This window comes from Cheilinus undulatus, linkage group 19 (genome assembly GCF_018320785.1).
Source record: "Cheilinus undulatus linkage group 19, ASM1832078v1, whole genome shotgun sequence".
Taxonomy (NCBI): Eukaryota; Metazoa; Chordata; class Actinopteri; order Labriformes; family Labridae; genus Cheilinus; species Cheilinus undulatus.
Genome location: NC_054883.1, coordinates 1,957,729 through 1,973,944, shown reverse-complemented (window position 1 = coordinate 1,973,944; position 16,216 = coordinate 1,957,729). Strand labels below are relative to the sequence as shown.

Below are 16,216 nucleotides of genomic sequence, written 5' to 3'. Positions count from 1 at the left end.
ACAGGAGCTATTGATGTCTGCTGAGGGGTTTGGTCCAGCGGGGCTTATTGATAGAGAGGAGGGGGGTTTCAAGTGCAAAGTCAAAAATGACACTCTATGAATCATGTCAGGGCTGTTGTGGGTAAAACTTCTTTTAGTTTTTATCTGACAGACTGAGAATGGCACTGATGCTTCTTTATAACCTATTAAAGTAAGCAAACAAGACTATTAAGGCTGATCTCTGTTTTAACAAAGTCCATACCCTCTAGCCCCTTCTTGATTCTGATTGGTCAGTGACGGACCAAGACAAGGACTGTACTATTATGAAGGGTGAAAGTAACAATAATTAAATGAAAGAAGTGAGGTGATAAAAACTCAAAATATGAAGTGGAAAAATATGATTTCATTTATTTGCAGTTGATTTGAATAGTGGCAATTTTTATTATTTTGGTTGTTTTTTTTTTTTTTTTTACATTTATCATTTAAGGTAAGAGAGGGCTGCATGGTGGGGGGTTAGCGCAGTTGACTCACAGCAAGAAGGTCCCCGGTTTGCTTCCTGGTCAGGGCCTTTCTGTGTGGAGGTTGCATGTTCTCCCCATGCATGCATGGGTTCTCTCTGGGTGCTCCAGCTTCCTCCCACCACCAAAGACATGCTCGTTAGGTTAATAGATGACTCTAAATTGGCCGTAGGTGTGAGTGTGAGCATGCCTGGTTGTGTGTCTCTATATCTCAGCCCTGTGATTGACTGGTGACCAGTCCAGGGTGTACTCTACCTCTCACCCAATGACAGCTGGATATTTAATGACCCCAGGAAGTACAGACGGCCCTGTCCTTTCCTGATGATGACGTCTGTGTTTGATGTCCACTCCTGCAACCCCAGGTATTTGTAGGTCCCGATGCCCTCATCGTTCCTTCGCAAGTCCATCATCATCTCCTTGGTCTTGTTAATCTGCAGATGGTTCGACCTGCACCCCTCACAAAGTCCTCCACCAGGCTCCTGTACTCCCCCTCCCTGACCCAACCAACAATCACCGTGTCATCGGAGTATTTCTGAATGCAGCAGAGCAATGAGTCATACTGGAAATCAGAGTTTTATAGAGTGAAAAAGACTGGAGACAGCACAGTCTCCTGTGGTGTTCTGGTGCAGCTCATCACAGATGTGCAGTCCTTCAGTCTCTCTGTAAGGTGGTCTGAAATCCATCTCACCTGGTGCGAGTCTACCCTCATCTCTATCAGCTTGTCTCTCAGCAGGATGGTGTCAAAGGCGCATGAGAAATCAAAGAACATGGTTCTCACCACACCTCTTCCTGTATAGCAGAAAGTATCTTCCACGCCCACCTTCGCCTCAAACACGAACTGCAGCAGATCCTGCTCATGGTGGATCTGGGGTCTGAGGAGATGGATCAGCTGATGTTCAAAGGTTGTCATGACGATTGAACACATGCTGAGGCAGCTCTCCAGTTCAGCAGAGCAGGCCTTTAGCATCCTTGGACTCACCCTGTCCAGGGCAGCTTTATTCCTGATGTGAATTCTCCTTAGCTCTGCTCACCTGGGGCCTCATGTACAAAGGGTGCGTACGCACAGAAGCGTGGCGTACATTCTTTTTCACGGCAAAGTTCAGATGTATCAAGAGTGAAATGACCGTGGAAATGTGCGGTGCCTCATGCCAACTTCATGGCTGGCGTACACATGTTTCTACAGCTGTGGATCCTTTGGCGACACTTAGAGGTGATGCTGGGAAGGGTTATAATAGATAAACGTGATGTGCACATCAGAGACATATAAACAATTAACACTGATGAACAATTATTTGAGAATTTGAGCGTACGCCACATTTCAGTAGGAAATCCACGCAAGTCTTTGTACATGAGGCCCCTGATCTTTGATGGTGGTTGTGGTGTTTCGGGGGGGGCAGTTCTGCTAGACAGTCTTGTGATGCAAGCATAGGCCTACAACTTGTATTTCTGATTATTAATAATCTATCATCATATATTGTTTCTGTAAAGCTCTAAGTTGAAAGAAAACTTTAACTAAGGATGAATGAATCTTGTCTGTCTTCTTGAGAAAAGAGAGGAGATCTCACATGAAAACCGTTTACAAGCCATTTAATTGTTTTTGAGTTTATGTGTACATCCAACAACGTTTTAAAGTATTCAATGGGATGAGGTTCCACAAAACTTAAGTCAATATTTCAGGAGTCAACAGCTTATTGTCAGACATTTATTTGTCTTAGTTCACCATAAACAGCTCGATTAAAGAGGCCATCATGTGACCATCACTTACAGTCTGAAGAGTAAGAAGCCACTGAATGATGTTTGATTATTTCCAGAGTCATAGAGAGTCCATCCTGAGGGAAGCTTCATGTACACCAAGTCTCCCTCATTCAACTCAAGAACGAAAGCATTTGAGAAAAACTCATTCCCTTCATAAACATTGTGTTCCCCATTTGCCATCAGTTGCTGGTCATTGTGATAAATGTATACACCAAAAGTGTGAGTTTTCCGGTATTCAAAAGCAGTGAATCTGAAGTAGTAAACTCCTCTGATTGGTGCGGTGAACGTTCCTTTATGAGGGGAAGAAGAGAAAAGTTAAAACATGTTACATAAATGCTGATCTGTGAAATCCTTCTGTGTTGATGGAGCTGTACCTGATGTAGGATTGTAGGCATTGCCAACGTTGGTCAAGATTCTGTCATACTTCAGATGAGTGTCAGTGTTGAACGGTCCCACTGGACCAGTCAAGGCCACAGAGAAAGCAACCTTAGCTGCAAAAACATAAAACTAAAGAGTTATCATCCATAGGATTGTCTGTCCTGGTAATTTTAAATAATATGCCATTTTTTATGCAAGGTCAAAATTCACATCAGGTCAAGAGGTCAGAAAAAGGGGATGTTTGACTGTAAAGGTTTTGTTTTATAATGACTATTAATGAAAGACACACTAAGAGTGTGTTTGGCATGATTTAGCTTGCAACAATCTCAGCTCTGCACTGATGAAGGGAGAGTATGAGCTGCAATGCATGAATACATGAATGCAATGGCAAAAGTGAGTATGAGAGTAATGTTTCAAGTTAAAATCCTCCTCCAGATTACCAGTGATTTAACTGTCAGCTTTTCTTGTATCTTTGAATCATGGAAACAGTCTTCAAACTTCAAACATATTTAGACTTACCTCCATATGACAATGTTACATTAAGGTACATAACCTTTGACCAAGTCGATAGCCTCAATTACCTTCAGTCTCTTTCTGTAGATCCTCTATGCTGAGATTTTGGAGTTGTACTTCAATCATGGTGCTGTTCAGATCTGCTTTAAGAGTCTTGGTTTCCATCTTCTGCTGTTCTGCTTCTTTTTCACTCTCTGTCAGCCTGATGTCCACACCATCTAATCTGGTTTCCTGTTCTGAGAATGTAGACAAAAAAGAAACAAGCACTCTTTAATTTGAACAAGCACAGAAAATATAATGATGTTTTTAATAGAAAAAGAAACATTAATTGCTTTATATGTGCAGCACTTTATATTATTATAACAAAACAGAGAGACATTCAAACGTCTAATCAAAAATTGTACATTTTAGAGAATTCCATCCAAGTTGTTAATGCTAATACAGCAATCATGTGTGTGACATGGCAGCTCTGCGGACAGCACTGAGGTCATAAACAGAAGAAAGTTTCAGCTGCTATAATACATCAAAACAATACAATGAAGGGAGCGCAGATGGTTGAGTGGTTCAAGGCACTACCCATGTACACAGGCAGCCCGGGTTCAAATCCAGCCTGTGGGCCCCCACCACATGTCCCTCCCCACTCTCTTCCCCATCCCCAAGTCTATCCACTGTCCTTCCTCTATCATGAAAAGGCCCAAAATAAATCTTTAAAAAACAAACAAACAAAAAATAATACAATGAAATCAGCCAACAGGTGATTATTTTTTCCAAATTATTATTGAATAATATACACACATGGCAAAGCTTGAGGAAATACAGTCTTTGTGGGATGTAAAATAATCAGTTACTAAGTATAAGTCATGAAGTCCCAGTTCTACAGTGACATGAAAGAAACTGTTTACATTTAAAGGTACAGACAGAGCTTTTAAAGTAAGCTAGTAGCATTTAGCTGAGCTAACTTGGTGAAAATGAAACATATTTACAAGCAAGCCAATCTAAATAAGTGCTTAATAACTCAAATGATAATACATTTTTAAAAAAGTTTTACAAGTGGAACTATAATGACAAATCCCCATTTAGTGTTGATGTAAGGATATCTGGATACCAGCACTGCTGACCCACTGTAGTCCACACATGTCTGAGAACTGAGGACTGCTCAGAGTCTGCCCTCAGTTTGACATTATCAGACAAGAAAAGAAAAGAAAAGAAAAGAAAACTAAAGAAAAAAGAATAGATCAGATCAGATAGGATCAGATAAGATAAGATAAAATAAGATAATACTTTATTGATCCCCAGAAGGGAAATTCTGGCATTGCAGCAACACAACAAAGGTAAAAACAACAGAACTGAACAACATAAAGGAAATATAAGCTAAAGAAGACTTAAATAAAGGGACAGTAAGCATATATAATTAACATTCTTGCAGACAATGAACTTATAATTGCGATAATTATAATTATGATTACAATTAACTTACAGTTATGAACTATTATAAGCATTTACGTTAGAAGAGAGCAGGTCTATGCTGGGTCATACTGGTGTTTGATCTGCATCGTGATATTTGAGCAAAGCATGGCACAGATATTTCATTTGGACCACTGGAGTTAAAGGTGAGATGATGTGCCACCTAAATGTTGGTGGAAAAGCAGGGGTGTCAAACTCACTATGGGTCGGGGGCTGTGTTTGCTCCAATAAGATGTCCTGTGGGCGGGACTTATATAAGCAACATCAATATGAGCAAATAGTGATAAATCAGCTGCTGGAATATTAATTCATACAAATGATCCAACATTAGATGCACTCAAGAGTGCTGCATGTTTACACACAGAAATGTTGTGTAGCTACTTCAGACAGAGGATTTACCTCCAACAATTCTAAACAACTCAGACAAAAATATCAAAAATATCTGTTCTTGTATCATATGACTTTTTTTTTTTTTTTTTTTTTTTTTTTTTTTTTAGATTTTAACATTTTTAGTGTCCACTTATGCTGAGTTAACAAAACTGGATTATTCATTATTAGAGGTGGAAAAAGTACCAGACTATTGTACTCAAGTAAAGAACAGTTAGTCTGGATAAATGTGCTAAAAGTAAAAGGTCTATAAATCTACTCAAGTAAAAGTTAGAATTAAAATCATCATTTAAAATTTACTCAAAGTACTGAGTAGCTACGTTTGATACCAAAGTGGCTTTCATAGTGAAATATGAGCAGTCCTAAATGTGCAATAAAAACAAGAAGATGCAGACCTTTAACCAGGTTATTTATTATAAGGTGTGACCTGAGCTAAAGTACAACGCAACAGCTGTAAAGAAACATGGAATCACTCTCTCGCTATGCGCATGTACTGACCGTGGTGTTGTGAAAACTAAACCACTGGTCATTTTAATGTTGTTGGCAGAAAGCTTGGATCTTCTTGCCGTGTCTTTGAGAGTTGATATTTTCAGTTCTCGATGCTTTTTAAATGTAATTAAGTACAACACTTCGCTCAAAATATACTTAAGTAAAAAAAAAAAAAAAAAAAAAAACTTCTCAAAACAGTACACAAAAAGCTCCTCAGTTAGAGTAATTTGAGTGAACGTGATTGGTTACTTTCCACCTCTGATAATTATAGATATACATTCACCATGACTGTTTACAGCTGTCAAACAGCAACCTGTTGGTGTACACAAGATTATTTCATCTGACCTGGGATCAGTTCACAGAGTCCAGAGAGGAGGTTAAGAGATGGAGAGAGAGAGCGGAGGATCCCACAGAGGTTTCTCTGTCACTGGTGCACCAAAATGCTGCTAAAAGAGCTCCGAACCTTCTTGTACTGAGTAAAAACTTGATTTTGAGGATGTATGAGTCCCTACAGTCTTCTTCTTCAAGTCCATTCTATCTGAATCCCCCTGACACCCCATTAACTGGTATCCAAACACACCAACCCCTCATGTCATAGGACAGTCTGTGTCCAGATCAGGACTAAATGTTAAGTCATAAAGTAATTGTTACTGTTATTAGAGGATTTTTTTTTCAATATTTGGTGATACCTGGAGTTAAATATGCCAGAGGATTTATAAACAATGTCCCCTTTGAACATAGACCACAATTATATGTGTATACATATATATATACACATACATACAGTGATGTGTAAAATTGAACTAGTTGTAAGTTCATTTCCCATTTTCTTTTGTTTTCTGGCTGTAATATGCTAGTCTTATACAGTAGTCTACATCTACTATCTACTCTATATCTACCTGATTGATCAACAGAAGAACTGATAGAGTACTCAATCACAAAAAGAATCAATTACTGCAGCCCTATATGTTAAACTTGAAAGCTAAAAACCCTCAAAAACTTGCAACTTAATGTACAATCATAAAGCAGGCCAACTCAAAACAGATTTTTTTAAAAACAGAAAATTTATTGTAAATATTTATTACAAAATATTTACTATAAAATGTAACATATGAAAAGACTGCATAGTTTAACAGCTTCAGTGAAAACAAACATATAATCCTCAGTAAATATCTCACTGAGTTTGCCTCTGCATTTTGCTGACTTTTTTTGCCCAAAGGCAAAGAAGTATTTTAAATACTTAAATAATAAAACAATCACCTTTGTAGCAGACATAATGCCTTAGAAATATCAAACTTTATTTTTATATTTTTAAGTTTGAAAATGCAGTCTGAAGCTTTCTGATATTCTATACTTAACATTCAAGTGCACATTGCATAATGCAAATTATTACCATTAAGCTCAACTTTGTCTTCTCCTAACAGAAGAAAATCAGTTGATATGAGTCTGGCATAACAATTTTGTGTCAAAGAGGGATTAAATCAGTCAGGGGTTTGAACTGAGTCACTCACCAAAGCCAGGTAAAAATATAAATAATGAAGGCTACTGATATAAATAATGATACTAAATAATGATACTGACTGTCATAAGACAGTCAATAACACAGTACTTGTTATCCTGAGCGCAGCTTTTTTCAGTCCACTCAGGGGAAAAGTTTTATTTTCTAGGTAAAAAACCTCTGACATTCATTGAGGCCCAACATGCAAGAAACTGTTCAGAGACACGGACAGGACTGGACTCTACTGGGATGAGAGAGCGGAGTGCAGCTGGTGCTGGTGAAATCTGAGAACATCTTTGCATCTTCTTCACTCTTAAAAATCATGCAGTCTGTATCAGCCTCTCTTTCCGACAGGTATTGGTAGTTCATAATAAATGGTTGAAAATCTGTATTTAAAACACTAATATTATTTTTTTAAGTATTTCCCTCTTTTTCCCCAAACTCCTCCTGGGCCAGATGACACACGCTCTAAAGTTTAGGTTTTATTGTTTGTTTGATCAAGACTGACATGATGTTTCTAGTAGAATACAATTACAGAATAAAGTCAGTAATTACTGTCTCTATATCAAATTGTTTCAACCACGGGAGTGCTGGAGCCTCTCCCAGCTGTCATTGGGCGAGAGGCGGAGTACACCTGGACTGGTCACCAGTCAATCAAGACATATAGAGACAGACAACCAGGCATGCTCACATTCACACCTACGGTCAATTTAGACTCACCTATCAACCTAACGAGCATGTCTTTGGTGGTGTGAGGAAGCCGTAGTACCCAGACAGAACCCACGCATGCACGGGGAGAACATGCAACCTCCACACAGAAAGGCCCTGACCGAGAAGCAAACCAGGGACCTTCTTGTTGTGAGCCTAACCCCGCACTCAGAATTATTAATATGTTTCATGTAATGGTTGTCCTTAGTCACAAACTGGCACCCCCAGACATGCCTGATGATATTTTATATTATTTTCCTTTAAATAAAGGATTTACTGTCCAGAAAGGCAGCTCTTTGGCTCACACTATGACATGAAGAGGAAAATTTAACTACATAAAGTTAAAAAAATTTCATTTTCACTGGTGAAAATATTTGAAGATATGTAGGACTTCATCATGTTATCTGTGCCATCTTAACTCATATAAACTTCAGCATATTAACTCAAGCATAGGTAATGTAATGCATTAAGGTTAATTCAGTACCTGTGTTTTCCTTCTGCAGCTCAGAAATCTGTGCTCTCTGCTCCTCCACCTTCTCAGAGATGTGTCCAAGTTCAACTGTCAGAAGCAAGACTTTCACCCTCTCCTCCTCAGCCTTGTCCTCGCTCTCTCTCACTCTGCTCTCCAGATTCTTCAGCTCGACCCTCTGCTCCACCACCATGTCTCTCAACATCTTCAGCTCATTCCAGATAGCAGTGATGGCTGGATCGGATGTTTGAGCTGTCCCTGCACTAAGGAAGAAGAGCAGAGTTATATGAGCCACTGACATTCTCATTCTGAACACAGCACAGGAACGCAGTGTTATTCGGTTTTATCGCTTGTTTTTAATGCATTCAGTTAAGCAGGCTGGGAATGTAACAGGTGTGATGAAGATAACGTACTGTAGCACTCGTGCCAACAGAATCCTTAGTTTTTAAAAAAGAAGGTGAGTTTAGTCTGATGAGCAGACGCGTGAGGAGGAGAATCTGATAAATGGTAGAGAGCAGTCAGAGGCAGGAGTGATTGTATGTGCACAAACATAATGTGATATAGGCATTAATTTCATATTTCTCTCACCATTAATGTTAATTTACTTTCACAACTTCAACCTTCATTAATCAATCTCCATGAAAGATTAATGCAAAAAATCACAACAATAGTAATAATAATAAAATAATAATACAAACTATAATAATAATTGTCATTATTATCTTTAATATTATTATAAAGCCAAACAACACAGTAAAACCTCTGATTGGTGCGATGTACATGCCTACATGAGGGGAAGGAAAAGAGGAAAAATGATAATAATTCAATGTGACAGAAATGTTGATCAGTTAAATACTTCTGAGCATCACATTTACTCAAATGATGTAACTGAGTAGCTTTTTGTGTTCTTGTACTTTTTTGAGTAGTTTTTGAAATTATTACTTTTACTTAAGTATATTTTGAGTGAAGTTGAGTTTAAAAAGCACTGAGCAAAAAAATAAACAGTAAAAGCCACAACATGACGATCCAAGCTCTCTGCCAACAACAAATAAATGATTCCATATTTTTTCACCAAACAGCTGTTGCATTGTACTTTAGGTTAGATCACACCTTATAATAAATAACCTGGTTGGAGGTCCATTAAGGACTGATCATATTTGTGTACTTCAGATGAGTGTCATTGTTGAATGATTGAATGGGCCACTCAAACCCACCGAAAGACCAATCTAACCAGTAAAAGCAAAACTTAAAAGAGTTATCATCAATAATGACTATTTTTTATGTGCTGGTAAACTTTGAGCTTTTCTCTGTCTTTCCCTCTAAGCCATCCTGTTAAAAGTTTAAATCTGAGCTGAAATCAGACATTTATCAGACGACCCAGGAATGATCAAGGGAATCTTTATGTCAACTTTAAGCAAAAACAACTGGTCAGACAGTGATTGTGTCATCGATCATATCATTTTCCTCAGAGTTTTTTTTTTTTTTTTTTTTCAAAAATGTGTAAATCTACTGTAAGTGATTTTTATATGTAATGTCCTCCATTTCCAACATCCGCTAAGATTAGTTTTAATGGGGGACAGGCTTTGCAAGCCTGCTCTACAAGTGCTACTTTTGCAATCTTTATTTAAAACTGCTGGTAGACGCAGATGATTCCTCATGTTTCAGAACTTTATAGTGAATATCAGCTCATTTCCTGTCTGACTGTACACAATTTTACACAAATTTACAGTTGTTTTCCTGATTTGTAAAATGCAGGGGCCTAGAGCAGTGGTTCCCAACCTTTTATCCCTGAGTCCCCCCCTTGTATCTAAGATAAGCTGAGCCTTGGATAGACATTCAAAGGGAGCTAAGTGTAGAGCCACCGCTCCTTCACATCAACTTGATGTGAAGGAGTGTGTACACTCCTTCACATCAAGTTGAGGTAGTTCGGGCATCTGATCAGCATGCCTCACGGTCGCCTCCCTGTGGAGGTATTCCAGGCACGTCCAACTGGGAGGAGACCTCGGGGACAACTCAGAATGGGCTGGAGGGATTACATGTCCTGTCTGTTCTGGAAACACTTCGGGATCCCCCAGCAGGACTTGGAAAGTGTCGCAGGGGAAAGGGACTTCCTTAAACTGTTACCCCCACAACACAGCTCCAGATAGGTGGATGAAGATGGATGGATGGATGGATGGATGGATGGATGGATGGATGGACTGATGGATGGATGGATGGATGGATGGATGGATGGATGGATGGATGGATGATGGATGGATGGATGGATGGATGGATGGATGGATGATGGATGGATGGATGGATGGATGGATGGATGATGGATGGATGATGGATGGATGGATGGATGGGTAGATGGATGGGTGGATGGATGGATGGATGGATGATGGGTGGATGGATGGATGGATGATAGATGGATAATGGATGGATGGACGGATGGATGGATGGATGGACTGATGGATGGATGGATGGATGGATGGATGGATGGATGGATGGATGATGGATGGATGGATGATGGATGGATGGATGGATGGATGATGGACTGATGGATGGATGGATGGATGGATGGATGATGGATGGATGATGGATGGATGGATGGATGGATGGATGGATGGATGGATGGATGGATGGATGATGGATGGATGGATGGATGATGGATGGATGGATGGATGATGGATGGATGGATGATGGATGGATGGATGGATGGATGATGGATGGATGGATGGATGATGGATGGATGGATGGATGGATGATGGACTGATGGATGGATGATGGATGGATGGGTGGATGGATGATGGATGGATAATGGATGGATGGACTGATGGATGGATGGGTGGATGGATGGATGATGGATGGACAGAAGGATGGATAATGGATGGATGGATGATGGATGAATGGATGGATGGATGATGGATGGATAATGGATGGATGGATGATGGATGGATGGGTGGATGGATGATGGATGGATGGATGGATGGATGGATGATGGATGGATGGATGGATGGATGGATGGATGGATGGATGGATGGATGATGGATGGATGGATGATGGATGGATGGATGGACTAATGGATGGATGGATGGATGGATGGACTAATGGATGGATGGATGGATGGATGGATGGATGGATGGATGATGGATGGATGGATGGATGGATGGACTAATGGATGGATGGATGGATGGATGGATGGATGGATGGATGGATGGACTAATGGATGGATGGATGGATGATGGATGGATGGATGGATGGATGGATGGATGGATGGATGGATGATGGATGGATGGATGGATGGATGGATGGATGGATGGATGGATGGACTAATGGTTGGATGGATGGATGATGGATGGATGGATGGATGGATGGATGGATGGATGATGGATGGATGGATGGATGGATGATGGATGGATGGATGGATGGATGGACTAATGGATGGATGGATGGATGATGGATGGATGGATGGATGGATGGATGGATGGATGGATGATGGATGGATGGATGGATGGATGGATGGATGATGGATGGACTAATGGATGGATGGATGGATGGATGGACTAATGGATGGATGGATGGATGGATGGACGCATGGATGGATGGATGGATGATGGATGGATGGATGATGGATGGATGGATGGATGGATGGATGATGGATGGATGGATGGATGGATGGATGGATGGATGGATGGACTAATGGATGGATGGATGGATGATGGATGGATGGATGGATGGATGGATGGATGATGGATGGATGGATGGATGGATGATGGATGGATGGATGGACTAATGGATGGATGGATGGATGGATGGACTAATGGATGGATGGATGGATGGATGGATGGATGGATGGATAGATCAGACAAGACTGGTAAAAAAGGTCAATAGCAGTGGTAAAAGTCTACCTACTCATTTTTTTTTCCACAGAAAATTGAAGTTTTCTCTTGAAAATGATTAGCTATAGTCTATTGAAAGTTTTCTTCATAATATGGATGTTTAAACATTAATATAAAGTATCAGCAGTAGTTTTTTTTGACCAGGCAGCCTTTCTTCTTTTCCCTAAAGCTTTTCCAACCAGCTGGTTGGATGTTTTTACTGCCACCGGTCCAGCTCCAAGTGGAATGAGTAAAACCAGGTCTGCTGCTGCCATGTGGGACTGTTAATAGACCTGATACGTGTCAGGCTCTCAAGGTGTGATGTAAAGTTTTCTGGCTCACAGACCCACAAATCTCTGAGAGGTAAAATGTGTGAAATGTAGGTGGTGGATTGATGATGCAGGCTCTGCTTTTATGTAAAACAAACTTTAATAAGTGTTGATTGAAATGTTTCCGACCTAAATCGAGCAGTATTTGCATAATTATCTCCAAACGCCAGTCTTTGTGTTTGTTTCTACCTGTTTGGCTCACCAGATGGCTGGAGTTTATTTCATTAAGATCATTCATCGTGTGTCAATCATAGACATGCAAATGAGTTTACTTTTACATGCTGTACTGTGGGGTTGACAGCCTTAAAGTTTAAGCATTCATTAAATCTCTCATGAGGATAATATATCAAATCTGAGTGCTAAGAAAAATGACCATAAAGCTGTTTTCATACTTAAATTCTTTAAAATTTATAGAATATCTCAGCAGGATGTCCCTGATCTTAAGAGGGCAGAAGATCACGTCAAATGGATGCTATTGTCATAATAGTTGTGTCCCATTTCAGGGGCTTCAGTCTGTTGCAGCAATGAAATCCTTTGAAATGAACATTTGTAGACCAATTACTAGAGACGAGTGCATCTGCCCTGATTCCTGATGCCGGTACCAGTGCATACTTCATTTATCTATGGCTTCTTTTTCCAAGTTAACAGTGTGTAAGTTCTATAAAAACAAGCAATTCAGATGTTATTAAACCAGTATATAATTGTCTTAAATAATCAGGATTTCAATAGCAATCAAAATAATCATTACTGGGAATTTCGCAGCCCTAACATTTATGGTAAAATACCAACCAGAAAAGCACTCCGAGAGCGCAGACCTCCGCCATTAATCCTATCTCCCAATAGTACAGAATCCTTCAAAAAATTCCTGGATCCAGATCACTCCGGATCATTCCCAAAATATAATCAGTTCTTCCTTATGCCATTTCTGACATTTCCTGAAAATGTCATCAAAATCTGTCCGTAACTTTTTGAGTTATGCTTCTAACAAACGAACAAACTCAGCCGATCACATAACCTACTGGCAGAGGTAATTATGATAGAAGAAATGATCAACCTGGCAGGGTTGATCATTTCCAGGGCTGGACTGGCAATCTGGCATACCAGCCAGTACTGGCCCAATCATGTCCTAAAGGTCTGTTTAGGCAAGAACCAAAATAAAAGTCCTGGATTCAAACTTTATCCCAGTTACCCAGTGGGGGCGCTGCTCGTGTAGTGACCGGCAGGAGGGTATAATGTCTGTGTGCCGAACATGTCGTTAAAGTTGCAAGTAAAATTATTGGTATCACATTACCTGACCTGTCCACAACCTTTTATAGGAGGGTAAACTTTAAGGCTCAGGACGTCAGACAGTGCCCTGATCATCCTCTTCATACTGAATTTGAGCTCCTACCCTCTGGCTGGAGTTCAGGCTACCTAAGGCTAAATCCAACATTATTAGTCAAGCCATTACACAACTGAATTTAAATTTTGAAAGTAAATTGTCATAATGCATTCTATTGAGTGATCAATGTATTAATAGCTCTGTCCTCAGCTGTCCCTTAAGGTATGGGTGTACTAACCCATTTTAGTGTTGTACCTAAACTTGTGTGATTGTGTTTCCTGTGTTTTATGTTTTTTACCTGCCTGCAAAGAAAATTTCCCTTAGGGGACAATAAAGTGGAAAGTTGAAAGCTGAAAGTTGAAAGTTACCTACAGGTAGGCCTATGGCAGTATTTTCATGAAGACTGATCACTCTTATATTAAATTATAGACTAAAGCAGCAGTACTGAACCTTATTCTACCCAAAGCCACATTGTCTTACAAATACTTCTGTGAGCCTCAATCCAAAACCGGGGATGTGATAATCTATCCATAGTTGAAATGAAACAGCACTGGAACAGCTTACCTGTGGCTTTAGCTCATGGTAGTTTCTTTCTTTTAGCACCTGTGTTTGAGAGCAAACACCGTCTCCTCTTCAGCATTGTGGCAAAGTGAAGTGATAGCAGCAAGCAAATAAGCAAGTAGCTACAAAGCAGCAGAACCACAAAACCTCGTGCTCAAAGGTGATCTGACAGCGTGAAACAACAGCAAAAGGGAAGAGGCAGAACCATGAAAGCCACCCATGGCCATCAGAGAGGAACAGAGAGAAGAGAGAAATGAATGTTTTATATTGGATGTCCCCAAATGATGACTCAGCACAGCATTTTAGGATTTTTTTGAATATCTGTATATAGCTATAATTTTTTATGGCACCAGTTTCGAACCAGTACACCCAGGAAGTCTGATGAGAAGAACATTTGGAGCAACAGAAAAAAGGGAGGGCTTCAGGAGGGAAAAAAGTAAGTGACTAGGAATAATGGTTCAAAAGTAATTCAACTTTTAACAACCTGTGACTTTTCTCATTGTATCAGCATCAGTCTCCAGGGGTTAATAAGTGGGCGGGAAAAAACTTAAGACAAAAAGGTAGGGGTGGTGGCAGATAGTGACACCAACACAGAACCCTCTGTAGGCCAGACCATCCCTTTTGTGTGTGTGAGCAGTCTATGCAGGCTACGAAGGCTAACCCACAATTTCCACATAGGACAACTGCACCAAAGCGCCACGGGTTTGTTCTGACCGAAGGCGAGCTGCCGCACCCACTAGAGGCGTGTCTAGAGCACGGTGCTGCAGCGTGCAGCCATGATCAGCAGGAAGAGATCACGGGAGAACTGCGAGTTCATGCAGGAATAGTATGTCACCAGTGGACTATTTTATTGTTATCCTTTCAGGTATAAGTCCATGATATTATTGCTTCCACGATTGGGTGAGAACATTAGGAAGTTAAAAGGTTAATGTTTGCTTAAAGGGTCTGTGGTTTTATGTAAAATTCTGTGGCTAAATTTCCCTGAAAAGTTAACTTCTCCTCGTCAATGGCGCTGTTGTAGTTCTATGACCCACTGACCTCTCTGCTGGATGAGACGTTATGTTAATAAAGTGAAGATTTACGATCAGGAGTCCATACATTATGTTGTATTTTGAAAGAACTGGATATTCTACGCTTGTGACTTCCTGTTTAGAGCTTTCTGACAGACAGGTATTGACACAGGGATAGCAGCCAGCGCTGAAAATAGACCTGCAGCATCCCTGAACGCAGTGGAGCGGAGTGGCGCTCCAGGCACGTGCGCTGCCGGTCTGGAGCGCCGACTGTGGAAATGCTCAGATGGACTAGAGAGGGAGCGATGTGCTCTGCAGTACGATTCGCCAGCGGGTCGCAGCATTGTTGCTGTATGTGGAAATTGGAGGCAAGTCCTTGAGGGATGCAGCCCCTGAAATCAGACACAGCTAATATAAAAAAAGTTTGAATATAATATTTTTTACATTGCTTTTCTGCTTTTATATGCCACAAGCTGCTTAAACCGAATGGAGAAAAGAGTATTAGAGAAAGTACAGGCAAGCAGAAAACAGTGTCAAGCGTAATAAAATGCTTGATGGTCATGTATTTTAGATATCACCTCAGCCAGCTCACTTAAGAGGGATTTGCTCCGTTTGTGTAGACAAATGCATTCTTTGTAAAAATTCAAAAAGATTTCCAGACTTATGTAAATGTGTAAATACAGGAAGACAGTAAGGGTGCTTCTGATTATGATTGGACCCAGGTCCCAGTCTTGGTTGTGGGAGCATGAAGCAGCATGGCTGATACCTCATTAGTGACAGACTAGAGGTCAGGGTGAAAAACATTGCACTCATCACCTGCTGGATGACAAATGAAGCCCTTCATGAGCCGGGGGAATGGAGGAGATGAGAGAGAAGAAAGTTAGAGAGGGACAGGGGATGGATTGAGGAGAGGCCGGGTTCAGAGATGGATTCAAGCAAGAGAGAAAACACGACAGAGGGAGTCTCTGTTATTATTA

General features: G+C 40.4%; 1 protein-coding gene across 1 annotated transcript; it reads right to left on the bottom strand.

The window, feature by feature from the left end:
• Positions 1–2,076: 2,076 nt before the first annotated feature.
• Positions 2,077–8,466, bottom strand: LOC121527591. The gene is made up of 4 exons (XM_041814606.1): positions 8,174–8,466; positions 3,212–3,379; positions 2,627–2,743; positions 2,077–2,542 (listed from the first exon to the last, which is right to left on the bottom strand). Exons 1-4 carry the CDS (start codon positions 8,463–8,465, stop codon positions 2,259–2,261), a joined length of 861 nt encoding a protein of 286 aa, XP_041670540.1. The 5' UTR covers position 8,466; the 3' UTR covers positions 2,077–2,258.
• Positions 8,467–16,216: the final 7,750 nt, after the last annotated feature.

Bases quoted from the DNA above. Each gene is read 5' to 3' on its own strand.
- LOC121527591 (XM_041814606.1), bottom strand. From the start codon at position 8,465: ATGAGAATGTCAGTGGCTCATATAACTCTGCTCTTCTTCCTTAGTGCA. The intron at 3,380-8,173 runs GTACTGAATTAA...CTACATTCTCAG, and splicing joins GCTGCAGAAGGAAAACACAG to AACAGGAAACCAGATTAGAT. The intron at 2,744-3,211 runs GTAATTGAGGCT...ATGTTTTTGCAG, and splicing joins TCTACAGAAAGAGACTGAAG to CTAAGGTTGCTTTCTCTGTG.